This window comes from Conger conger, chromosome 6 (genome assembly GCF_963514075.1).
Source record: "Conger conger chromosome 6, fConCon1.1, whole genome shotgun sequence".
NCBI classification, from domain to species: domain Eukaryota; kingdom Metazoa; phylum Chordata; class Actinopteri; order Anguilliformes; family Congridae; genus Conger; species Conger conger.
Window position 1 is genome coordinate 54,374,771 of NC_083765.1, and position 22,286 is coordinate 54,397,056.

Sequence of the window (22,286 nt, forward strand, 5' to 3'; positions counted from 1 at the left end):
AGGAAACCCACGCAGACATGGAGAACGTGCAAACTCCACACAGAAAGGCCCGGGTGGGGCTCGAACCCAGGACCTTCTAGTTGGGTGCTACCCACTGTGCCACCAAAAGTGCTCATCTGGCAGTTGGAAGGTTGCTGGTTTGATCCCCCACCCTGGGTGTGTCGAAGTGTCCCTGTGCAAGACGCCTAACCCCCAATTGCTCCCGACGAGCTGGTTGGTGCCTTGCATGGCAGCCAGTCACTGTTGGTGTGTGAGTGTGTGCGAGAGAATGGGTGAATGAGCATCAATTGTAAAGAGCTTTGGATAAAAGCGCTACATAATTGCAGTCCATTTCCCATTGTATTATTGGTGTTTATTTTTCGCTCTTTTCAAGCCGTCTCCATGCTCTTCTGCATCGTTGTTACAATGTCGCCCTCTACTGGCAGTGTGAAAACAGGAAGTTTGTGATGATTGTCCGGGCTATGAAGTAGAAACGTTTTGTCGACTCTCGTCCCTCCTCACAGACCTGCCCGACGGCCCAGTGGACCTGGTCATCAACTGCCTGGACTGCCACGAGAACACCTTCCTCAGGGACCAGCCCTGGTACCGGGCGGCGGCGGACTGGGCCAACCAGAACCGGGCCCCGGTGCTCAGCATCGACCCGCCCGTCAGCGGGCAGGAGCAGGCGGTGGAGGCCAAGTGGAGCCTCTCGCTGGGCCTGCCCCTCCCTCTGGCCGAGAGCGCCGGCCGGGTGTACCTGTGCGACATCGGCATTCCCAGACAGGTGTTCCAGGAAGTGGACGTCAAGTACCGCTCTCCCTTCGGCTGCAAGTTCGTCATCCCCCTGCACTCCGCGTAGCCGGGGGTCAGGGGTCACGAGCCGGGCTTCTTCCGCGAGAGCGGGCGAGGCTGTGGACACAAACGAGCCTTAATATCTCCAGAGTGTGAACGTATGAGTGTGTGGTTATGCGCGTGGAGGGCGGGTGGGGCACAGGGAGCTCTTCTGGGGGGTGTTTAGGGGGTTACGGTGGCGTTCCTGGAGGTAGCCACCACATCGTCTGGGGACGGAGCGCAATCTCCCTAATCAGAATGTGCACTCCTTTGTGTTTCGGTTTTCCTGTTGTTCTTTTAAATTTTCTTTGCTTTTTTTTTCCCCCCCGCCCCATAAGTTAGCAGGTCTTGCGCTGATATGCCAGCCAGAGGAAGGAAAGGCTCGGAGAAAAATAATGTTTTGTATATTTATCCTCGTTTATTTCGCGATAAGCCCACAGAAATAGACCGCCCTCTATTTATGTGCCGTACTGTTTACAGAATACTGAACGAGTCTCAACGCAAGCCTTCCCTTTTTTTTCTTTTTTCTTCTTCTTCTTCGTAGATTCTGCTGTTACTCATTAGGCGGGAGACAAAGCCAGACCTCGCCATGTTGGCTTTTGACCGCGTGCGAATGGACCATGTGGATTTTCGTTGGGAGTTATGGTTCTTACGTTTGTGTGTTCTCTCAGGCCAGCTATAGAAAAGTGGTTGGACAATTCAACGAAGAAGTGTTGCAGACATTCAAGTCTTTGCTTTCCCCTTTAAGAGAATGGGCGCATTAAACAGGGATGGCACCAGCGGATTTGCCAGGAGAGACCTGCAGTCAGAAATTCATTTATTTCTACTCGCTGTTTATTGTAGACTATTTCTATGATAATATTTCTATTTATTTTTTTGTTGTCACAAATTCTAGCTTGAGTTGCTGTGGCACAAAAGCAAATTCCTTGGTCTTTTGTAAGACTTTCAATCATATCTCATAAAGCATTGGTTTTAAAAATCAATCGTCTTTGAGGGAAAAGATGTGTATGTATAATGTGAATATTCATCTTTTGTTTGTGACTGAAAACACCATGACTCCTGGCCTAAATGCTGTGAAAAGTATATACATTTGGTACGAAGTTGCATCTTGGCAAATAATTGGTTTCATTGCATTTAACCATGTGAAACTAATTGAAAGTTCAGTTTAGGGTAAATTCCTGCTCGTATTTCATCAGAAGCAGTTCTTTGATCACCGAGAACACTGTTGTCCTAAAATCTTTAGAGAATATTCAGTGAAATATTGTCTTATGTACAAAGTAGTGGTATAACTCTGCAAAGTTTCTTTTTCTGGTTACAAACTTTTCAATGATATTTGAGTGCAGTATTTTTTTCTGTGGAGAGAGGGGGGGGAACTGCTGGCTTTTAATTTTCACTGTGACGGGTGCCAAGATAAACCCATTTGTTTCACTGCAAATGAAAATGAAAAAATAAATGCCACTGGTAATATTTCGACTGAACTGTGCAACTGGACATGTACCCTTTTTTATTAATGGCATGTGCTCTAAATGTCTGAATTAGATTTTGACTCCAGCATAAATGTAGATTGTGGGGTCTGGATAGGGGAATATTAAAATCTGTTGCCTGCTGTTCGATGGTCACGTCATCTAATGAGATGAGATGCCTGGTGTAGGGGTTATTGTCAGGTTAGGGATTGTTTTGTGTACGTGTGTGCGTGCGTGCGTTCATGCACCCCCTCCACATCTTCTCAGGGAAATCATAGATTACTATCTCGGTCCCAGTGGTGGAAAGTGTTGATTTTCATCTGTGATTACATTTTTGGGGGGATAAACTTTGATTCAATTTGTCCATTTACCCACCTTCCTGCCTGTCCGGAAGTGTCCGCTCTTCCTGCGAACGCTTGAAGGATGACACGGGAACTGCAGTGTGCATGTCCGTTTAATTATAAATGTCTGCATTTCTGTACCCGAACACTCAGATTTCGTCATTGAAAGGTAATTTCGGACTCTTAATGGTCAAGAGTGGAATTGCAGCAACAAACACCCTCAAACCACAACACTGTTTATCCCTCCCCCTTCTCTGTGAAAACGCTGATGTTGAAATGCCATTGGCTGTGAATTTTCTACCAATGAGCTTGAATTATTGTTGAATGAATGTTTTGGTTCAGTGTCCATGCGTGAAGTGTATATTTTGAAAATGTAAGGACTATAAACACAGGCAGAGGGTGAGTCAACGTGTCAGTGAGCCTTTTACAATGATAGGGATTTACAATGCTCTTGTAAAAATGTTTTAACACAAAAATATTACCCTTAATATTTTGCTTTTTGTATCTGTTGTTGAACATTACCCTGATTGCATCCTCTGAGGTGCTGGCTCCTGATTGGATGAGTGTCGCCCGGAGAGTGAGGTCATTGATCACTGAAGTTGACTCCTCGACTTACTATAAAGGCCCTATATTAATAGATATGTCATTGATTAAACCTTGTTCCTGCTCCGACTACTGGTTTTATTCTTGTAATAACATAGATTACAGTCAAGATGTACAAGCCAGCTAAATTGTAGATAGCTTGGTCTTTAATATTTAATCGAATTCTAACATTATTTTGTGCATCATTCGCCAGTCTAATTTTCTTGCTGAGGTGAGTTCTGCTTCGACTTGTAGGATGAGTGAACCGAGAAAGCCATTTGAACCTCAATGAACAAGGTCAGCCAGTCAAAAATGAATAAAGGGCCCCTATGCGGACCCCACTGAGAGGTGAGGGCCACACATGCGGGAGAAAGATTGTGTCACTGTTTCAGGCATCGACTAGGCAGTATAGGAGGTTGAAAAGAATGTTTTTCTTTGTTAAAAAGCCCTCATCGCTTAAATGTGACCGTCTCTCTGTTACGATCAGGATCGCTTGTTAAAAGCTTTGAGGCGGGCCAGCTTGCACTCACACCCCCGTGAGCAGTGTTTGGTGTGTGAGGGTGTAATTCCCCTTGCTTCACAAGGTAGCATGACATACCAGATCATGAGCTGTATATGGTCTATGGGGTTCCCCACATGAGGCCTGAATGGTGATCTACGGCAGTTCATCATCGCTGGAGTAGCAGTTACACACAGCTTTAGTTACCTAAGCAACGCCGGAATACCACTGCTTTACGATATACAGGAGGATGCCCTCCTGCATTAGTTCATTTCAGGCTCTGGCTGAACAAACCCCTTTTCCTGTCTGGCTGAAATTCAGTCGACTGCACTGCGGTTTTAAAAATGAGATTACATTTAACCTTGTGTTACTTTCCCCTATCTTTGTCCAATTGGTTGAAAAAAACTATCTGACCACATGAATTGTCCCATTTAAGTCAGGAGTATGTAACCCTTGCTTTACTTAAATGGGTCTTACGAAGTTACCGGGGAAATGCAGTTCGGATTAATTACATTTTAGACAGTTCTTTAACATAATATATGATACGATAATATTATAATATGTTATGCATTGATTAGACATAATATTAATATCTGTGTTTCAATGTTGTAGACCTGTATTGTTTTTGTATAATTATATTGGGTATTCTTACCTTTGAATTGAAATTCAGCCCCATTAATGCAGTCTGAAACGATGCATTAACTATGCATTACTCACTGTTATTGTATAAATGGCTGGGAAAAGATCAACAATAGCTACTGAACATTAAAGGCTAAGGCTTGTATAGCCTTTGTTAAAAAACGGAGCAATTTTCCTGGAAGGCGTTGTGTAATTTCTTGGTACTGCTTTACACAGGCAGATCTAATCATGCAACGTCCTGTATTTCACTGGTGAACCAAAAAATTATTTTCAGTCCAATGGTGCTGATTTTTGAAGTTGCCTCCCAAACACACACGCACACACACACACACACACACACTAAAGAGCATTATTTTTTTTCCTCAAGAAATGAATTCTTATTTGGAGGGATGGTTGATGGAAGATGTGGGTTGTCCACTAGGTGGCACTAAAAGCATTTATCAGCATGGGTTGCTTGGTAACATGCCTCAGAGTTGGTACAACAGAATTGCTTGACACCAAGGGTTTGCTAAGGTTGGACAGGAACTTATAATCGTATAATCATTTGGAGTACAACTGAAGGTGTTTCGGTGAAATGGGCACCCATTGGAGCCAGTTCAGGAATATGTACCTGCACATCTCCCCATCAGGCGGCACGGATGGTGCAGTGGGTAGCACTGCCGCCTCACAGCAAGGAGGTCCTGGGTTCGAATCCCCGTTGGCCAGGGCCTCTCTGTGCGGAGTTTGCATGTTCTCCCCGTGTCTGCGTGGGTTTCCTCCGGGTACTCCGGTTTCCTCCCACAGTCCAAAGACATGCATGTTAGGCCGATTGGAGAGTCTAAATTGCCCGTAGGCATGAGTGTGTGAGTGAATGGTGCGTGTGCCCTGCGATGGACTGGCGACCTGTCCAGGGTGTATTCCTGCCTTTCGCCCAATGTATGCTGGGATAGGCTCCAGCCCCCCTGCGACCCTGATCAGGATAAGCGGGTTCAGATAATGGATGGATGGATGGATGGACATCTCCCCATCTGTATTTATCTAAATGTTTTTTTGTGGGGACGAAATTCTCCCGTTGTCGGGCATGTTATGTCCATGCTGTCGTCTGTGATGCGTCAACATGAAGAATGAACAGGAAACTTTCAAAGCAAACGCATTGCAGCAGCCTTTTTTGTTTTTCTCGTATGCGCCCAAAATTAACTGCCAAGAAGAGGATGTGGTAGTTCGCCGTGGTAGTGACGTAAACATTTACACAAGTCAAAAGAGACCAGCTAGCTGTCGGGGTGACATTCTCGACATCAGGTTGGTCTCTGCATTAATTTAGTGTTTCACAGGTGGAATGGGAACTTACCACAGAGGTAATCAATGTTTTCGTCACTTATGAGTAAATAACATTACTGGAATAGACCTAGAAGATGGCCAAGCAAGAAGGCCAGTTGCAAAGGTCTATTGCCCGAGGTTATTCAATTTAACAAATAGCCAAAAAGAGACCACGTATCTGGATTTAACAGAATTATGAAAGTCAAGTGCTAACTGTGGCAGATCACTGTGATTTGGCATCGCTGGACCATGACCTATTCTCCCACTGCAGCCCCACCGATTGGAGGGGTGGGTTACCTGTCACTGCTATTGCCTACCCAAAGTGGTTCTCTGGTCGGTTAACTGCTCGTGGTCCATTGACAAAGTTTTATCTTTATGGAAATTCCATTGTAATTTGTTCTACAGCCAGTTGGTTTACTGCTTGCCATCATTTCAAGCCACTACTTGGACAAGCATTGATGACTGAAAGTAAGTTGATACTCATGAATTTCTAATGTAGTTTTTCCTGCCTGGAATGATAGTTCACCTTACCACCATTTTCATCATTTTATCATGCAAAATGTACCCAAAATATAATTTATATGGAAGAAACCCACATATTATCGACATTCACACTTCAGTCCAAGGATCCCAAGGTAGGCAGGCATTTGGGCGGGTGGTTGGGCAGATGAAGCTCTGGATGGAGTAACCATGGCAGTATAATTGGAAAGAGAAGTTGCTGCTGAGTTTTTCTGATTTACATTTCCCACGCATTGAGAGCCACAAAAATATGGGTCGATAGACGTCCGTTGAACCAAGGTAAACTACGTCTGGAAAACTCGTCACATCTCAGCGAAACCATTTGGGTGGATAGGTGGCAAGCATACTCTGGTAAGTGTCCTTTTTGGGTACATACCCCTTTAAAATGGTCCCATACACACTTTATCCACCAGAGGACGCTCCGAACTTGGATTTGTTTTTGAACTGTTACTTGTCCCTCCAATCGCGCGCGTCTCTGTTGGAGCGCTGTTCCTGGCGGTGGTACGCGTGCGCAATTCTGCTGGCTGAATGAAGGGGACCATTTCCTTTTGCAAGGCCTGTTCGGTTTGAGCAAAGAGAGGGCGGCCGTGCCTTCGTTTGGATTGTTTGGTTTATTTTTACACTCGCTAAACTGGACAGCCACATGAACTGACACCGTTCGCTCTGACCGACGCTTGTGAGCATAAACGCACACATAGCTACAGGTTTGAGTTTTTTTCATGTTAGCAGTCAGCTGCAGAGTAGCGCTTGTTTTGTTTTCATCTCCGCTGTATAGCTGCAGTTCTATGTATCGCTTTGAATCGCTTGACTGAGATAAACTGGAAAAAAAGAAGACTGGTTACTTTCTAATTCATATCTGCCACAGTGCATAGCGTTTCGGCAAATAAACAGATAATTCCGTACCATTTTAAAGAATTTGTCGCATGTTTTAATTTTGTCTGAAGACTTGTTACAGTTGCTAGTGTTATTAGCATGTCAGCTAGCGAGTTGCGTTTTGTGGTATATGCTATTGCTTGCTAGCTGGGTAGTTACTCTGGTTTGAACGTTTTGCCGCTTGGTACAGCCCCGTTGATGGAATAACGACGGATCCAGCCCGGAGAGTGGACTCGGAACAACATTTACAAATCGTTTTGCCTTCAGTTCACCAGATAACACCAAGGGTTGGACGTAAAGCAAGGAACCCAAGTGGGAACTAGGTAAGCCAGCTAACTTAGCTATCCAGCAGAAATACATTTAGATCACTACAAGTGTTTCGATTTTCGAAATATTCTGCTCGATATTCGCTGTACCGACAATGTATTTGATATCGAACTAGCTAGTCTAGCAAACTACTGCAGACCATTTGTCGCTGAAAGGTAAATGGTTTGCATTAGTTGAACGGCTAGCTTTATGGTGAAAGTTCCACGTATATATGGCTATCGTTATTTATGCAACAATGTGCTAAATATGACGAGTTGACTTTCAGCCTATCCTTTGATGGTGATCGTCGGTTGTGGTATGATCCGCTAGCCTACATGAACAGCCATGCAAGCAAGTCTTGCTGGTAGTAGGCGTTGACCCGGCCACTTGGTTAGGCAATCGAATCGTTTATTTCCCGTGCTATGGGTGTTTGAATGGTTTAAAAAAAATAAAAGTACAACTAAGGTGGAACAAATTTACCCCCCCCACCCCCCGTTACAGATAGGATGGAAAGCAATCCTTCCTTTTGACATTGCTGTCGGTTGTTCCATTTGCTTGTATAACAAGACAGTGACAGGTTTTATCGAATAATTCGAGTTCTCTTAAACGATTGCTACGTCCAAACTGCGGCTGTTTGAGTCCTGTAAAAGTATATACCTTCCTGTACAGGTAGTACTGGTAACTAGAGCACTGCATTGGAGGTGGCTGAGAAGGCGTTGTGATATTTCTTAATATCCCAGAAGAAACTCCTCTAGGCGTGGGTTGAAGTCTCTTAGCATTTTCAATCAAATGTCTTGCATTCTTATTGCATATTTGGTTGCAGGACTTGCTACTGAAATTTGAGTTTGTTTTATCCAGCTTAGCTGTTAAGTAGTTTTTTTATTTATTTATACTAGCGATTAATCAAAGGCTGGTCTGTGGTTGTCATGAGTGTTGGGCACATGCTGTTATATGAACTACACCTACTATTACTGTGTGCTAAGATGCAAGTAACAATGTAGTAGAAGCACTCTTTCTGTGTTTGTGCAAAAATGCTTCAAACTACGCATGTATGGCTTAACGCTGGTAGGTTGGGTGATTCTGAACATGGGCCAATGTTTAAATGAGCTCAGTCAAGCCTAATTAAGTAGGAGATCTGACTGAGCCCCTGGCAGTGTACAGTGAATGCCCAGAACCAGCATAGAGAGGTGCTGCCCTTGGCACTTGTTTTCCACCGTTCTGGGCGAGTAGGGCTTTCGATGCTAATCTGTCACCTGGACTTCTCCATTACGCCGTTCCTCTGCAGGTGATTCTCAGCAGGCCTGCTCATTAATGTGCCACTGTGCGGCCGAGGAGCACAGATGGCCATCATTACTGTAGCACTCGCAGTGCTGCGCTAGCTGTGCTGCTTTATCCGATCGGTCTGTTAGGAGCCCTGTAAGAAGTGTGCGTATTAAATTGGTGGTTGCTCTACTGTAGTACTTTGTGGCCTTTAGTGTGGGAAGTGGTTGCACTTCCTGATTCCTTAGTTAGCGCTTGTATGACCAGCAGTGCCTCAGATGAAACAACGGATGTTCATAATTTGAATCCTCAACCGCCATCTTTGTAGAATACAGTAGAATGTCAAGACGTCCATTGCGGAGTCGGCAGTATTGATTAACTTTCAGAAAAGGACTTTCGGAAAAGGACACTCAACAGACAGTTGCTCAATGATCACAGCCTTACATCGTGTATGTGGCTCGGAATGAGGTCCTGAACCTGCACTGGGTCCCAGCTGAGCTTTAATGCCTTCAAGTGCTTATTGAGTTAAGCTTTAGCTCCCATTAAACTGCCTTTTGTGGCTTAGAAAGCTCCAGTCTTTTCCCCCTGCTGTGTCTTCTGTGCAGCTTGCCTTGTGTTGAGACAGGCTGCTGACAAACATTGCTCTGACTCCTCACTCTGCCCCAACAAGAACAGGTGTCCTCTCCATTACCCTCAGCTGAGAGTGCAGTCATTGCTGGTCAGTGTGGTGACCCTGACTCACTCACTGAATGTCTGACATCACAATGACAGCAAAACTCTACAGTGGAACGTCTGCACATTGTGAAAGTCGTAAACAATCTCCTCCAATAATGTAGTCACACTTAAACCTGTGTTGGGCCTCTGCCTGGCACTGGGTGTTTATGGGTGGAAAATATGAAGAATATCAGATTTTGGCCGCCTATTTAAGATATCATTTTTGGAATATCAATAGCACTGTAAAATTGCAGGAAAACAAGTTCAAAGTACAATGAGCTGGAAGTTGTCCAAAATGGATCTTGCATCTCATGTTGGTGCTAGAGGAATGGCCCAATGAGATTCAGCCTAGATTCAGGCCTCAAAAATGTTGCTGAAGTTACCAAAGGATATGGCTTTTTTAAATTTTATTTATTTATTTTTATTTTTTTTGTGAAAATGGGTGTTGGTTTTGTTGCCCAATTTGTAAGATGCTGTCATTTCTTTCTTGACAGTTCTGGCTTTCTCACAGCATGACGGTGGTTGTGTAAGGAACGTTGCTTGTGCTGCTTGACTGTATGGGAGCCTTACAGCTGCGGTGTGTAGAAATGAGCTCTGCTGGTGTGCGTCCGGAGCGGGGCGGGTGGGTGTGGTCTGTGACTGGTATAAGGAGCCAGAGTGCCTTGTGTGTTCTCTGCCCCCAGCAGCTGCGTACGGGTCAGCGGAACACCCTCTCCCCCTGCTGTGGTGAGCAGCAGAAAGGGGGCATTGTGGCCAACGTCCGGGGGCCCAAACAAAGTGGCGCGGTTCCATCTGGGCAGCCGCTGGTGCCGGTCCAGCAGGCTGCTTCTCAAGTGCGCCGTTAAGTCACTGCCACCTCACGCACGGCTCGGTCGCAGCAAGCAAGCCCGGGGTCTTGCACTTACCACGCTCCGCCTTCCCCAATACCACCTCCCCGGACAATGGAGTTTTGCCGTTGTGCTGTTTGTGTGTTCGGTAGCCAGAAGAGAAAGAATGAGCGAGTTAATGAAGAGGGAGGGAGAGTGCGCTGTGTGCAGAAAGGTTTTGTTCTCTCGCTGAAGGCTGGCCATGGCTGAGGTACACACAGGAAGTGGGAGATAAAGGTCTCAGAATTGAGAACCACAGAGCAGAGCCATCCTGGTCATCTTAAAAAAATAAAAATAAAAAGTCACAAAAATGCTCCCAATCATCCAGAACCACCTCCAACTTTGAGGAGCCTTATGAATGCACCCCATGGAAGACTAAATTACACTGGACCAGAGAACACTGCAGCCTTGGCCAAAGTTGTACCATTCCCTCACCCCCACACACAGCCTTGAAAAGGAGGAAGATCAACTTGAACAACACACCTGCAACTTTCAGTTTATCGCATAATTTCACTCTTGATCCAAAGCCTGTTTTAAAGTAAACTGGCCAGTAAACAAAGCTAGTTTTGTTCAAATCTGCCGGCAGGCGGTTTTTATTTTCAGTTATCATTTTCATAAGCAGATTTAAGTGAAAAGCTGTGTCCTACCCTACAGTTGTCAAGTCAGTGTGTTTATTCATAATTCTTATATAGGCCACAACATGCTCTGCCCCCTCCAGAACGTGTCTGGCTGCCTTTTCATAGTCAAATTGTCGGTGTCGAATCGGTCATGACATCTCCTACATCTCTTGATTCTGTTGGATAGTGAAAAGTCCCTCTCCGCAACAGCCGACACGAGGCACTGGAAAATGCCAGACTTTCTCCAGATGGGTGGGTGAAACTCCACACGGCGGCCATGCATGCCAGTTTGTAAATCTTATCCTCCTTAGCGTACTGTAGCATAGCATCACGTACCGTGCTATTCGCTCATATCAGTTACGGGAATGGGGATTTAGGATTGGTTGTCATCGATCCACTGTGCAACTTTGTGTGTTGACAGAGTAAATGGAGCAGATGTCAATGTAATAATTTTAATGATTTTTGAGCAGCTATTGAGTGTAATAATTTGTCTGACTGGCAGTCACTGAGAATTTGAATCTGCTTCCTATAAATGATGGGTGATGGTCATGCATTGTAAATTTCTGCAAAGTGTCATGATGACTAACAAGGGACCAGACTTGAGTATTCCAATATTCAATTATTTGACCCTGCGATCATCAGTTTAATCATGCATCAGTATTTGAATGCATGCTGAAGTTGTTTTTAATACTGGAAGTAAACTCATCTGCCATTCCTTCTTTCTAGTAGTAATACAGCAGGTATTGGTGAAGTAGGCCCTACACAGTATAGTATGTTGTCCAGTCAGAAAGTTTGCATGAGTGAACGTAATTATGTGAAATTCAAACTGTACTGTAGACATGGAGAGAATGGGAGGATCCTGACATCAGCAAGGCTGGTTTAACTGGGAGACATTTCATACGAGTGAGGTTTCCGTTACGTGTTTGTATTTCCTAGCCCCAGGTCAGAATACAACACCCTGTTTAGTCCCTCTGTGTCTCACACAGTATATGACCTCCTGAGTTAAAGCCTGCATGTCTGTGTGGCTCAAAGACTCTTCTGTGTTGTGTTTTTCCTCTGTTTATTTTTGCTTTTTCTTGGGAACATTTCCATAACCTCATTGAAGTCAATATATTTTTTGCACAAGACTCATTGTCCACATGCCGCTCTGCTTTCCACATGGCACAAAAGAGAACCCCTGTTTTCCTGAACGTAAGGTGCAATGAAAAAAGCATGCTCCTGTGGTCAGTTATTCAAATCTGGGGCTTTGCAAGGTAGCAGTTAGTCTGTTTTGTGTTTGGGCCAGGGGGTTGGGGCTCATTTGAATGAATCCGCATTAGATGTATTGGATGATGGATGATGGAACCGAAATGTTACTTCCTCCTATGCACAGTGCCAGGGTGGATCGCGATGGCAGTCATGGTGAGTACCCAGGAACGTGACCTTGCCCTCTGGGCTGAACTGAACCACTGTAGTCCCAGAGCTCCAGCCTTGTCCACTGCACTGAACTCAACTGAACTCAACTGAACTCAACTGAACTCAACTGAACTCAACTGAACTCAACTGAACTCAACTGAACTCAACTGAACTCAACTATAGTCGTCCCAGAGCCCCAGCCTTGCCCTCTGGGCTGAAGTTCTGTAGACTCCAGGTCCAAGCATCAACCAGTTTTGCACACAGGGCCTTGACCTGGTTTCATGGACAGTACCACTTTAGACCCAAGGTCCCTGGCCTCAGAAACTAACAGCATGGCAGTGTCCCAGGGTTGCATGTAACCGTGCTGGTGACAGTTGAGATCTGCAGCAACAGTGTATAATATCCCCTGTTCCTCCTGCACCACTACCAATGTTTTCCCATTGGACGTGCTCCAATACCCAAGATGGAATAATTCGATGTCTATGATGGTTCCCATGATTTCATCAGGCAGGCCTGATGAGATGCCGTTATTAAATTGACAAATGAAGGTGCCAAGGTTGAGCAAAATGAGGTTCTTTGATTGACGACGAGCTAAATTGAGTGGCTTGTGCCCTCCACTGATTTATCTCCACCAGCCTGTCGGGCTCCTTCATGGCTGTCCTGTTTGTTGATGTGTGACGTCCATCGTTTGCTGCACCTTCCTGTACTGCTGCACGACTTGTAGGTTTGGCTTCTTAGACTGATAACAGTGAACTCAACTGCTCAGCCACGTACGTTTTATCAGAAACTGCTAGTTAAACAACGAAAATCAATGTCTCACTCCTCAATGCAGGCGGGAAAATCTGCTCTTTGGCCTATGCATATCCCCTCTGAAGAAACGAGCCTGAATTCAGCAATGGAAAATGACGTTTTACTTTCGGCAATTTTTGTAAAAATTTTTTTTAAATTTTTTTAAGATTGCTCCTTTAACCTCAGCTTCCCCGTCCTCTGACTCATTTGTACGCATTTCACAGCAGATGCCTTGCCATCCATCTAGAGAGCCTCTGCGGTGTCCTTTCTGCAGTGTCTGGAGTCTGACTTCAAGGTGGCGTTTGAGTGCAGAGCAAGAGGGTGCTCACAGTAACACACATCTTTCGCTCATGGAAGTCCTTGACATCTTGGTTTCCTAGTGTAATGAGATGAATGTTCAAGAGGCCTTAAACATGCTGCCACCTTGCACCGAATAAGACCAAATGAACAGCAACACACGTAAAGAAATCCACGTAAAATAAATAAAAAATTTGATGGCATAATAAAACGGTGCTATGATGAGTAATTTATTTACATTTCATTTGTGTAGAGCTTTTTTACCAAAGTCCAACACGGATGCTTTACAGAGTAACAGAAGGGCAAAGAAAGAAGGACAAACACCAGGACTGAAAACCCAAATGGCAAGCGCATGAGGTGAAGTACACAGGTGAAACCACAAGGAACTAATAAGGAAAGTGTGCCCAAAAGCACACCAGCAGTCCAGTGCTGGCTGCAGATGAGTCAAATATTCCTAAGCTGGCGTAGGACGAAGGTCCACAGCAGGAAAGGCCTGGTCTACTGCGGTTTCCCACACTAGCACACCCAGACGCAAATGCTTATGATTTACACTGGGACTTCCCCCTGCTCCAAACCGACCGTCAACTTCTCCCTATCTTTTCCTGTTCCTATCAAAGGAACACTGTGGTGGCTGTCCCAAGTATAGATTTTTTATGAGCCTGGAGCTTGGTTAGTGGTTGCTGTACAGACCCACATATGCGCTTGCTTGTTTTGCTGTTGCTGTTTTCATTCGCATCATTGAATGGCCCAGGGATCAGCACTCCTGGTCCCAAAGGAACAGAGTTGTTGTTATTTTTTCCTTCTGAGCTTGTTTATTGAGAGATTATGATTGATTATTGATTATGAAGAGTCGGCTTGTTGAAGTGTTCCAGCAATGAGTCCCCTGTATTCATTAGGCCTAACAGTGAACTAATGAATTCAGTTATATAGTTTCGGTTTGGATTGAGCAAAATCTAGAAACTTCTTTGGCACTCCACCCAACCAGCTCAGGATTGAACTGAGAGAATGCTGTTCGCTATGCTGTTACATATAGAAAGGAGAGGAACTTGAAGTGTCATTTTTCCACATGGATTGTAGCAATGTTTCTAGCAAGAGACCAGGAAAGGGGACTACTCAGCATGGAGCCTACAAGGCTGAGTTCTTGAATCCAACGCTCCCCCCCCCCCCCCCCCCCCCCCCAAAGAAACGCTGAGGAGCAATGCCAACTTGAGAGCTTTCAGGTAATTAGACATGTCAGCTGGGATTGTTGAACCAAGGGTCAGATCTTCCTTACGATTTCTGATTGAGAGAATCAACATTTTACCAAGCAAAGCCAATCCTGGAGCCTTTCCACTGAGAGCTCTGTTAGCTCTGTTGTTCTAGCAGTCTGTTTTCATTCTGGCTGCTGTGGCAAGCCCTGCCTGCGGGGCAGAGCTGGGGCTGCAACCCCTGGCATGTAGGACGAGCCCCAAGAGCTCCCTCATTCACTTGTCTGTCCCCCGCTCAATCCAGGCACTCCAATCAGCTAATGGAGCCTCCTACAGCGGATCGTAAATTCCCCACCGTCCCACATGACCCTCTGCTCGTGCTCCCTGTCAATTACTTAATTACTGCCCCCTGCCCCTCCCCCCCCCTTCACTGCATGCCTTGTCAAGATAAAAGGGCATTCCGCTCCACCGCCTACCCCCGGTTGTTCATCACAAACTGCTCTCTCGGCAAACGGGAGCTTGTGGTTTCTGAGTCTGACTCCTCAGTGGTAAATCACTAGGCTGCATACAACAGTTGAGCAGTGCCGTGTGGGGGGGGTAGGGGGTCTTGCTTGATTTTTTTTTAATTATCAGGAAAGTACATTGAACTTGTTGCCATGGTGAGAGTTGGATATGTAGTGAGGGTATTTAATTATTCATGAGGCACAGGCTTGACTATGTTTGCACAAACAGCAGCAGTATTTCCTTAGTCTACAAATAGGTTGCTGCAGGAAGTGGGTTTTTGAGAGCGCCTCCGACCGTGAGTGTTTTTCATTCAGGTAAGTGTGACGGCTGAGAGGTTTTCAGGCGCTGTAGAAAACACCTTGGCCGTTCCTTTGTGGCCCAGTCTGGATAGCAGCAGCCAGAGAGAAGCCCGTCCCCTGCTGCCATTGTCATGGGGAGCCAGGAGCCGGAATGGGTTCCCCCCCCTCCCCCAAACCCTAGAAACCAGCAGCACAGTCAACAAATCTGGCCCTTCCCCCAAGAGCTGCTTTTGGGTATTCTCCCCCGACTTGCCTGAAACGTCTTGGCTGTAGGCACAGAAGAAGCTGTATGAGATACAGAGCCGATAGTTTATTAGTGTCCAGAGCTGTGTGGAGTAACCCCCGCTGCTCCTGGGAATACTGCTCTGTCTGTGGGTTGCTTCACGCAGGGTAGGAGCAGCGGTGGGAGTTGGTGCCAAGGAACAGACTGTCTTCCCGTTGGGTCACTTGATGCTCATTGGCCGATTCAGTTGTTTCCCCTGGCACACAAGATGGAGGTGCCATGCGCACATTTGAGTGTCTGCATGTGCGTGCCATCGTTAAAACTTCCCCATAGAACAGAAACAATGTGCCAGTCTGCATTTACATTTTTACATTTTAGTCATTTGGCAGACGCTTTTAATCCAAAGTGACTTACAAGTGCATAGGTTCTTCCACAAGTCAAAGCATCACATCCATAACTTGGAAAATACACATGAAATGCTGTTCTAAACATATAGTCATCATAAGTGCAATTTTTTTTTTTTTTTTTTTTTTTTTTTGGGGGGGTTAGACAAGGGGGGCGGCACGGATGGTGCAGTGGGTAGCACTGCCGCCTCACAGCAAGGAGGTCCTGGGTTCGAATCCCCGTCGGCCGGGGCCTCTCTGTGTGGAGTTTGCATGTTCTCCCCGTGTCTGCGTGGGTTTCCTCTGGGTACTCCGGTTTCCTCCCACAGTCCAAAGACATGCAGGTTAGGCCGATTGGAGAGTCTAAAATTGCCCATAGGTATGAGTGTGTGAGTGAATGGTGTGTGCGCCCTGTGATGGACTGGCGACCTGTCCAGGGTGTATTCCTGCCTTTCGCCCAATGTATGCTGGGATAGGCTCCAGCCCCCCTGCGACCCTGTTCAGGATAAGCGGGTTCAGATAATGGATGGATGGATGGATGGGTTAGACAAGGCGGATAGGGATATCAACAAGGGGGGGCTTGGGAAATCAGGAGGGAGAACTAAGGTAGAGTTTGAAAAGGTGTGTTTTGAGTCTGCGTCGAAATAGGGGGAGGGATTCTGCTGTCCTGACAGTGGTAGGCAAGTCATTCCACCACTGAGGAACCAGAACGGAAAACAGGCATGAACGTGCAGCTCGACCGCCAGGTGCACGTAGAGAGGGAACCATAAGGCGACCAGAGCTGGCAGACCGGAGTGGTCTAGCTGGGGAGTAGGGAGTGATCAAGGATTGTATGTAAGGTGGGGCAGTCCCCTTAGCAGCCTGAAATGCCAACACTAGGGTCTTGAATCGGATGCGTGCGGCAATAGGAAGCCAGTGGAGGCCAATGAGAAGCGGGGTGACATGAGCCGACCTGGGCTGACTGGTGATCAGGCGGGCTGCAGCATTCTGGACCAGCTGGAGGAGCTTGATGGCACACGCTGGGAGACCAGCTAGGAGGGAGTTGCAGTAATCCAGGCGGGAAATGACGAGCACCTGGACTAGGAGCTGGGTGGCTTTCTCCGTCAGGAGATGACGGATACGGTGTATATTATACGGAAAGAACCTGCAGGTTCTGGCAGTGGAGGATACTTGTGGAGCCAGGGTGCCATTATCAAGAATCACCCCAAGATTCTTTGCCGTACGGGAGGAGGAGACTACAAAGTCCTCAACAGTCAGTGAGAGGTCGATTGATGGAGAGGACTTAGCAGGGATGTAGAGAAGCTCAGTTTTGGCAAGGTTGAGCTTCAGGTGGTGGGAAGTCATCCACGCAGACATATCAGCCAAGCAGGCAGAGATCTGTGTGGTGACTTGGGTGTCGGGGGGGAAGGAAATAAAGAGTTGGGTGTCATCAGCGTAAGAGTGATAGGAAAAGCCATGGGAAGAGATAACGGAACCAAGAGACATGGTGTATAGCAAGAAGAGGAGAGGCCCAAGAACTGAGCCCTGCGGGACTCCGGTTTGTAGGGTGTGAGAGTCAGAGACTGAGCCCCTCCAAGTCACCTGGTAGGAGCGACCAGAGAGGTAGGAGGAAAACAAAGCGAGTGAAGACCCTGTGACACCCATCCCAGACAGCGATGAGAGCAGAATCTCATGGTTGACTGTATCGAAGGCGGCCGACAGGTCGAGGAAGGAGACAAAGTCATCAGGTGTGAGTGATGAGGGGGGTGGGGGGGAGGGGGATTGCGGTATAACTACATTAGCCACGCCGTCCCTTACCATAACTCAGGGCGTGTTTAAAGTGACAGCGGTGTGGCTGTGCACGTGCAGCATGCAGCAGGGTGTCACTGCAGATGCACCCGCATCCCTTTCATTTTCGGTGTTCCGGGTAAATCTGACAGAGACACGGTGGGGCTTGTCACTGTTGTGGACTGCAGTCCTGTAGCAGACCAGGCTTCCTTCAAAAGTTTAGCTGCATTCGTTCTCGCGGAAATGGATCGGGCCTAAATTTTCAGGGAGGGCAACTCAAATCTCCCTTCCCAGCTGTCAAATGAATGATCTTGGCAGTGCACAAAGCGTATGTCTGTTCCACAGCAGTGCAGCTACCAGTCAACCCTTTATTATTCTGCATTAGAATTTCAGTCAGACTCCTTCCTTTCATTTGTTCAGAGTGGCTCTCCTCGGGCAGAGACACCAGGGCTGATGGGAGCCCTGCTGTCATCTTTGTTCCTTCTCCCGGTCTCCCTTATTGTTTTAAAATGCCTCTGGATGATGAGTGGCCTGGAGTTCCCAGCAGAGGGTCGCGCGCGTTCGGTTTGCCCGAGTGTGAAATCGGACTCAGCCACGTTACGTGCGCCGCGGAGAACGACCACCATCAACGCCGCGCTTCACAGTCCGGAAGCCATCAAGGAAATTCCTTCCGTTATCGTGTATGGCCAGTCGCTCCTGGTTACTGCTTTTAGGCTGTTGAATTTATGGCGAAGCGGTGGTTTGTGCTTGACATTCCCGCACAGATCATTTGAATTTGAAAGCTGTGCGCACGGATACTGAAGTGAGGAAGACCCCCGGGGAATTGGGTACACATGTGACCGAACATGACCGTGTGTGTGAGACCGTATGCTCCTCACCGACTCCTTTTCCCTGTATGGAAATGATTATCGTTTCATTATTTGTCCATCAATCAATCAATGTTTATTTGTATCGTGCTTTTAACAAGGGGGCTTTGTCGCAAAGCAGCTTTACAGATAACCCCCCCCCCCCCCAGGAGTATGCCTAGGGCAACAGTGGCAGGGAAAAACTCCCAGGCTAACAGGAAGAAACATTGAGCAGAACCTGTCTCAGGGGGAACCCATCTGCCGCTGGTTGGCCCCGGTTTGTCATTGTGTAGCGCTTTTGATATGTCTTTCGTAACCGGGGGGGTGTAGGATCAGCAGAGCTCATCTCTGGTGCAGTAATTGGGGAGGCGGGATTGAGAATGGAGGCGCTCTGCCTTTCGCTCTCCTCTGGGCAGGAGCGTCAGCGGAGGCCAGCGCAGCGCTAATGGAAGTGTCTGCTTGCCGGATTAATTATTCACAGAGTTACAGTAGCAGCACTGTGGCCTCGGGGAAGCTCTATTATTCATAAGCGCTGTCGCAATGGATACGCAACACGCGCGCCACTGTTATGGACAAACATTCACCCCGACCCTAACAACCTCCGGTCCTTCACAACCCTCCCCCGTTCTGTCTGCACTCCCCTACCTGCTCCGAACCTTCCCAGAGAGCAAAATACAGAATCTAGACCTAGAAACTAAGACACGTTTTTGACAAATTTAGCCCCAATTTAACTTTGGTTTCACCCACCTGGATGTAGCCTGGATATGTTCTTGTAGGCCTAGCCACTTTTCAACTCAATATAGCCAGGTTTTCTCCTAAACGTCTATATATCTAGACATCTTATCTACCCAGGTGAAAACTGAAAGGCTTCTCGCCGACGAGGACATACACCGGTCTATGTCCAGGTGAAACCTGGGTTAAATCAGGGCTATGATATTCTGTTTATGTCAAAACATCTCTGTCCCAGATGTCTAGATGGGTCTCTAGATTCCATCCTTTGCTCACTGCGCTTTCTCTTCTTTCCCCAGCACTCGTTCTCTCTCTTTCAGATACCCCGTTTCTAAATCACTCTCTTTCAGATGCCCGTTTCTAAATCACTCTCTTTCAGATGCCCGTTTCTAGATCACTCTCTTTCAGATGCCTGTTTCTAAATCGCTCTCTCCTTCAGATGCCTGTTTCTAAATCACTCTCCTTCAGATCCCCCTGTTTCTAAAGCGCTCTCTCCCTGTTTCTAAAGCAGGCAGTTCCTCTGCCGTTGCCATGCGCTGAACTTATTGCTGTCTCTTTGGGAAAAGCACAGGCGCATTTTTGCGTGGTTTCCCCTGCGTGCTCGTCCCAGCAGGCCGGCCCTGCCGGTTTGTAAAGCGCCATCGTAAAGCAGATCCCATCAGGCCCCTTCCTCCTGCCGCTCGTGAGTGCAAACACGCTCAACAAAGCAAAGGGCTGCGTTCAGTTAGCTAGAGCCCAGCAGTGCTGAGTGGAATGTGCTCAGTGTAAATTCAGCAGGGTGTAGTGGAATGTGCTCGGTGTAAATTCAGCAGGGTTTAGTGGAATGTGCTCGGTGTAAATTCAGCAGGGTTTAGTGGAATGTGCTCGGTGTAAATTCAGCAGGGTTTAGTGGAATGTGCTCGGTGTAAATTCAGCAGGGTTTAGTGGAATGTGCTCAGTGTAAATTCAGCAGGGTGTAGTGGAATGTGCTTGGTGTAAATTCAGCAGTGCTGAGTGGAATGTGCTCAGTGTAAATTCAGCAGTGCTGAGTGGAATGTGCTCAGTGTAAATTCAGCAGGGTTTAATGGAATGTGCTCGGTGTAGATTCAGCAGGGTGTAGTGGAATGTGCTCGGTGTAGATTCAGCAGGGTTTAGTGGAATGTGCTCAGTGTAAATTCAGCAGGGTTTAGTGGAATGTGCTCGGTGTAAATTCAGCAGGGTTTAGTGGAATGTGCTCGGTGTAAATTCAGCAGGGTTTAGTAGAATGTGCTCAGTGTAAATTAACAGTGAGGAGTGGTATGAGCTCAGTATTAGTTCAGCAGCGTAGTGTAATGTGTTGTGTAGATTCAGCCGGTTAGAGTAGAATGTGTTGAGTGTATGCAGTAATGTATAGGGGAATGTGCCTTGTCTAAATTGAGCAGTGTGTAAGGGCAGGCACATGCCTGGTGTAAATGCAGTACTATAGAAGGGAATGTGTCTAGTTTAAACGGCACTGTTTAGAGTGAGAGGTGCAAACTCTTCAGACCCAGAATGCGCCCCCTCTCCTGCTCTCTGGCACCCCACCCCCCTGTGGAGAGGCCTGTCGGGACGCGCTGCCTTCTTACTCATCTCTCTCTGCAACTGCCTCTGTTTTTCCCTCTCTCTTCTCACCCTTTATGCCTTTCTCCCTGCTCTCCCATTCACAGCTCTCTCCATTCACCCCCTTCTTCCTTTTTTTTGCGTGCGCCGAGATTCCCTCGTTCTCTTTCGCATTTCGCTGTCCCTACTCCCCACCCCCACCCTCCCACACGTCCGTCTGCGATCGCCCAAATAATCCTCTTTGTACGGCTCCCCTGCCTCCAGCCGAGGGAACCCGAGCGGACCGCAGGCAGACGCAGAGCGGCCGAAATTAACGCTGCTTACCCCTGCCCGGTCCGCCAGCGCCTCGCTGGGTGTGCGTCGGGCCAATTCGGCTGCGTTCGCTCCTCTGTGGGCCCCGTGACCCCGTGAACTTAAATCAAGCTGGTCGGGCCTGTCCGTTCTGACACGTTGACGGCTTTTCACAAAGACGCAGAAACGTTTTCCTCTGGGAGAGGAACCCTGGGTTTGTTGTTGGGTTAACATGGCCGCCTCACCCCGCTGTCACACACAGCCGATTTAAAAACCGCCCTGCTGGACACGCGGGGTGCGTTAATGCGGGGGTCATACGCTTTTTCGCGCAGGTAGGACAAATCACCGGGAAAGAAATGGCTGTATTGATCAGTTCAGTTTGGAGTTGAGTTGTGTCTGCATTGATTGGCAAAACCGGCAGAGATTTGCAGGGAAAAGGGCTGACGTGGCTTGAAGGAACTTGATCCTAAATGCAAAACGTACCCCTGTCCTCCTGCAGCAGCAGCAGCAGCATGATCTGTGAAATCTGTTGTCAGGACATGTGTGCGCGCACACACACACACACACACACACACACACACACCTTATTCTGTGTCCACTGCATTGTACTCTGAAAGCGAAGCAATAGGTTTCAGTTCTTCCCAATGTGACTGAGGCTGATAATAGAATAATACTCAAAAGTCACACTTGTTATGTTATGTTATGCAAAGTGTTACTTTTGCAGTGTAATAGTAATAATCTACTCTCAGTGCAGGGTATAGTGTTCAGTGCAGTATATAGTGATGTACGCTCAGTGTTCAGCAGTGTATAGTGATGTACGCTCAGTGTTCAGTAGTGTATAGTGTTCAGTGCAGTGTATAGTGTTCAGCAGTGTATAGTGACGTCCGCTCCCTGCTCCTCCAGGCTGAAGGGAGTGTGCTCAGTGTTTTGGCTCTGAGGGAGTGGCGGGGCAGCGGGGGAACAGCCCCAGAAGGGAATTCTGCGAGCCTGTCTCATCTTGCCGAGGAGGCCAGATGACAGCGGTGCGGAGCCCCGTCTCCACCTCCCCACCTCCCCACCTCCCCACCTCCCCTCCGCCGCCGACACCAACGGCAGGCGTTACGCAACCCGGGGGGGGAATGCAGATATTCCCGTTCACCTACAGCCGCCCAGGCCCGCTCCCAGCCGCTTGATTGGTGGGAGGATAGGTGTGGAACGACCTGGGCGTGTGACTAATGCTCATCTCCGCGGGTTGC

At 47.3% G+C, this 22,286-nt stretch overlaps 2 protein-coding genes across 4 annotated transcripts in view; both read left to right on the top strand.

Moving 5' to 3' along the window:
• LOC133130926 (enhancer of mRNA-decapping protein 3-like) overlaps nucleotides 1-3,286 on the top strand; it is a 31,208-nt gene extending 27,922 nt beyond the window's left edge. Inside the window, exon 7 of the mRNA XM_061245932.1 lies at nucleotides 504-3,286. Within this exon, the coding sequence (XP_061101916.1) occupies nucleotides 504-838 (335 nt within the window). The 3' untranslated portion in view covers nucleotides 839-3,286. The remainder of the gene's footprint in view (nucleotides 1-503) is intronic.
• Nucleotides 3,287-6,645: 3,359 nt separating this feature from the next.
• LOC133130856 (tyrosine-protein kinase CSK-like) overlaps nucleotides 6,646-22,286 on the top strand; it is a 54,149-nt gene continuing 38,508 nt past the window's right edge. For all 3 annotated transcript variants that reach the window (XR_009708971.1, XM_061245778.1, XM_061245777.1), the window contains exons 1-2: nucleotides 6,646-6,853; nucleotides 7,213-7,345. The gene's annotated coding sequence lies outside the window, so the exon portion shown is untranslated. The remainder of the gene's footprint in view (nucleotides 6,854-7,212; nucleotides 7,346-22,286) is intronic.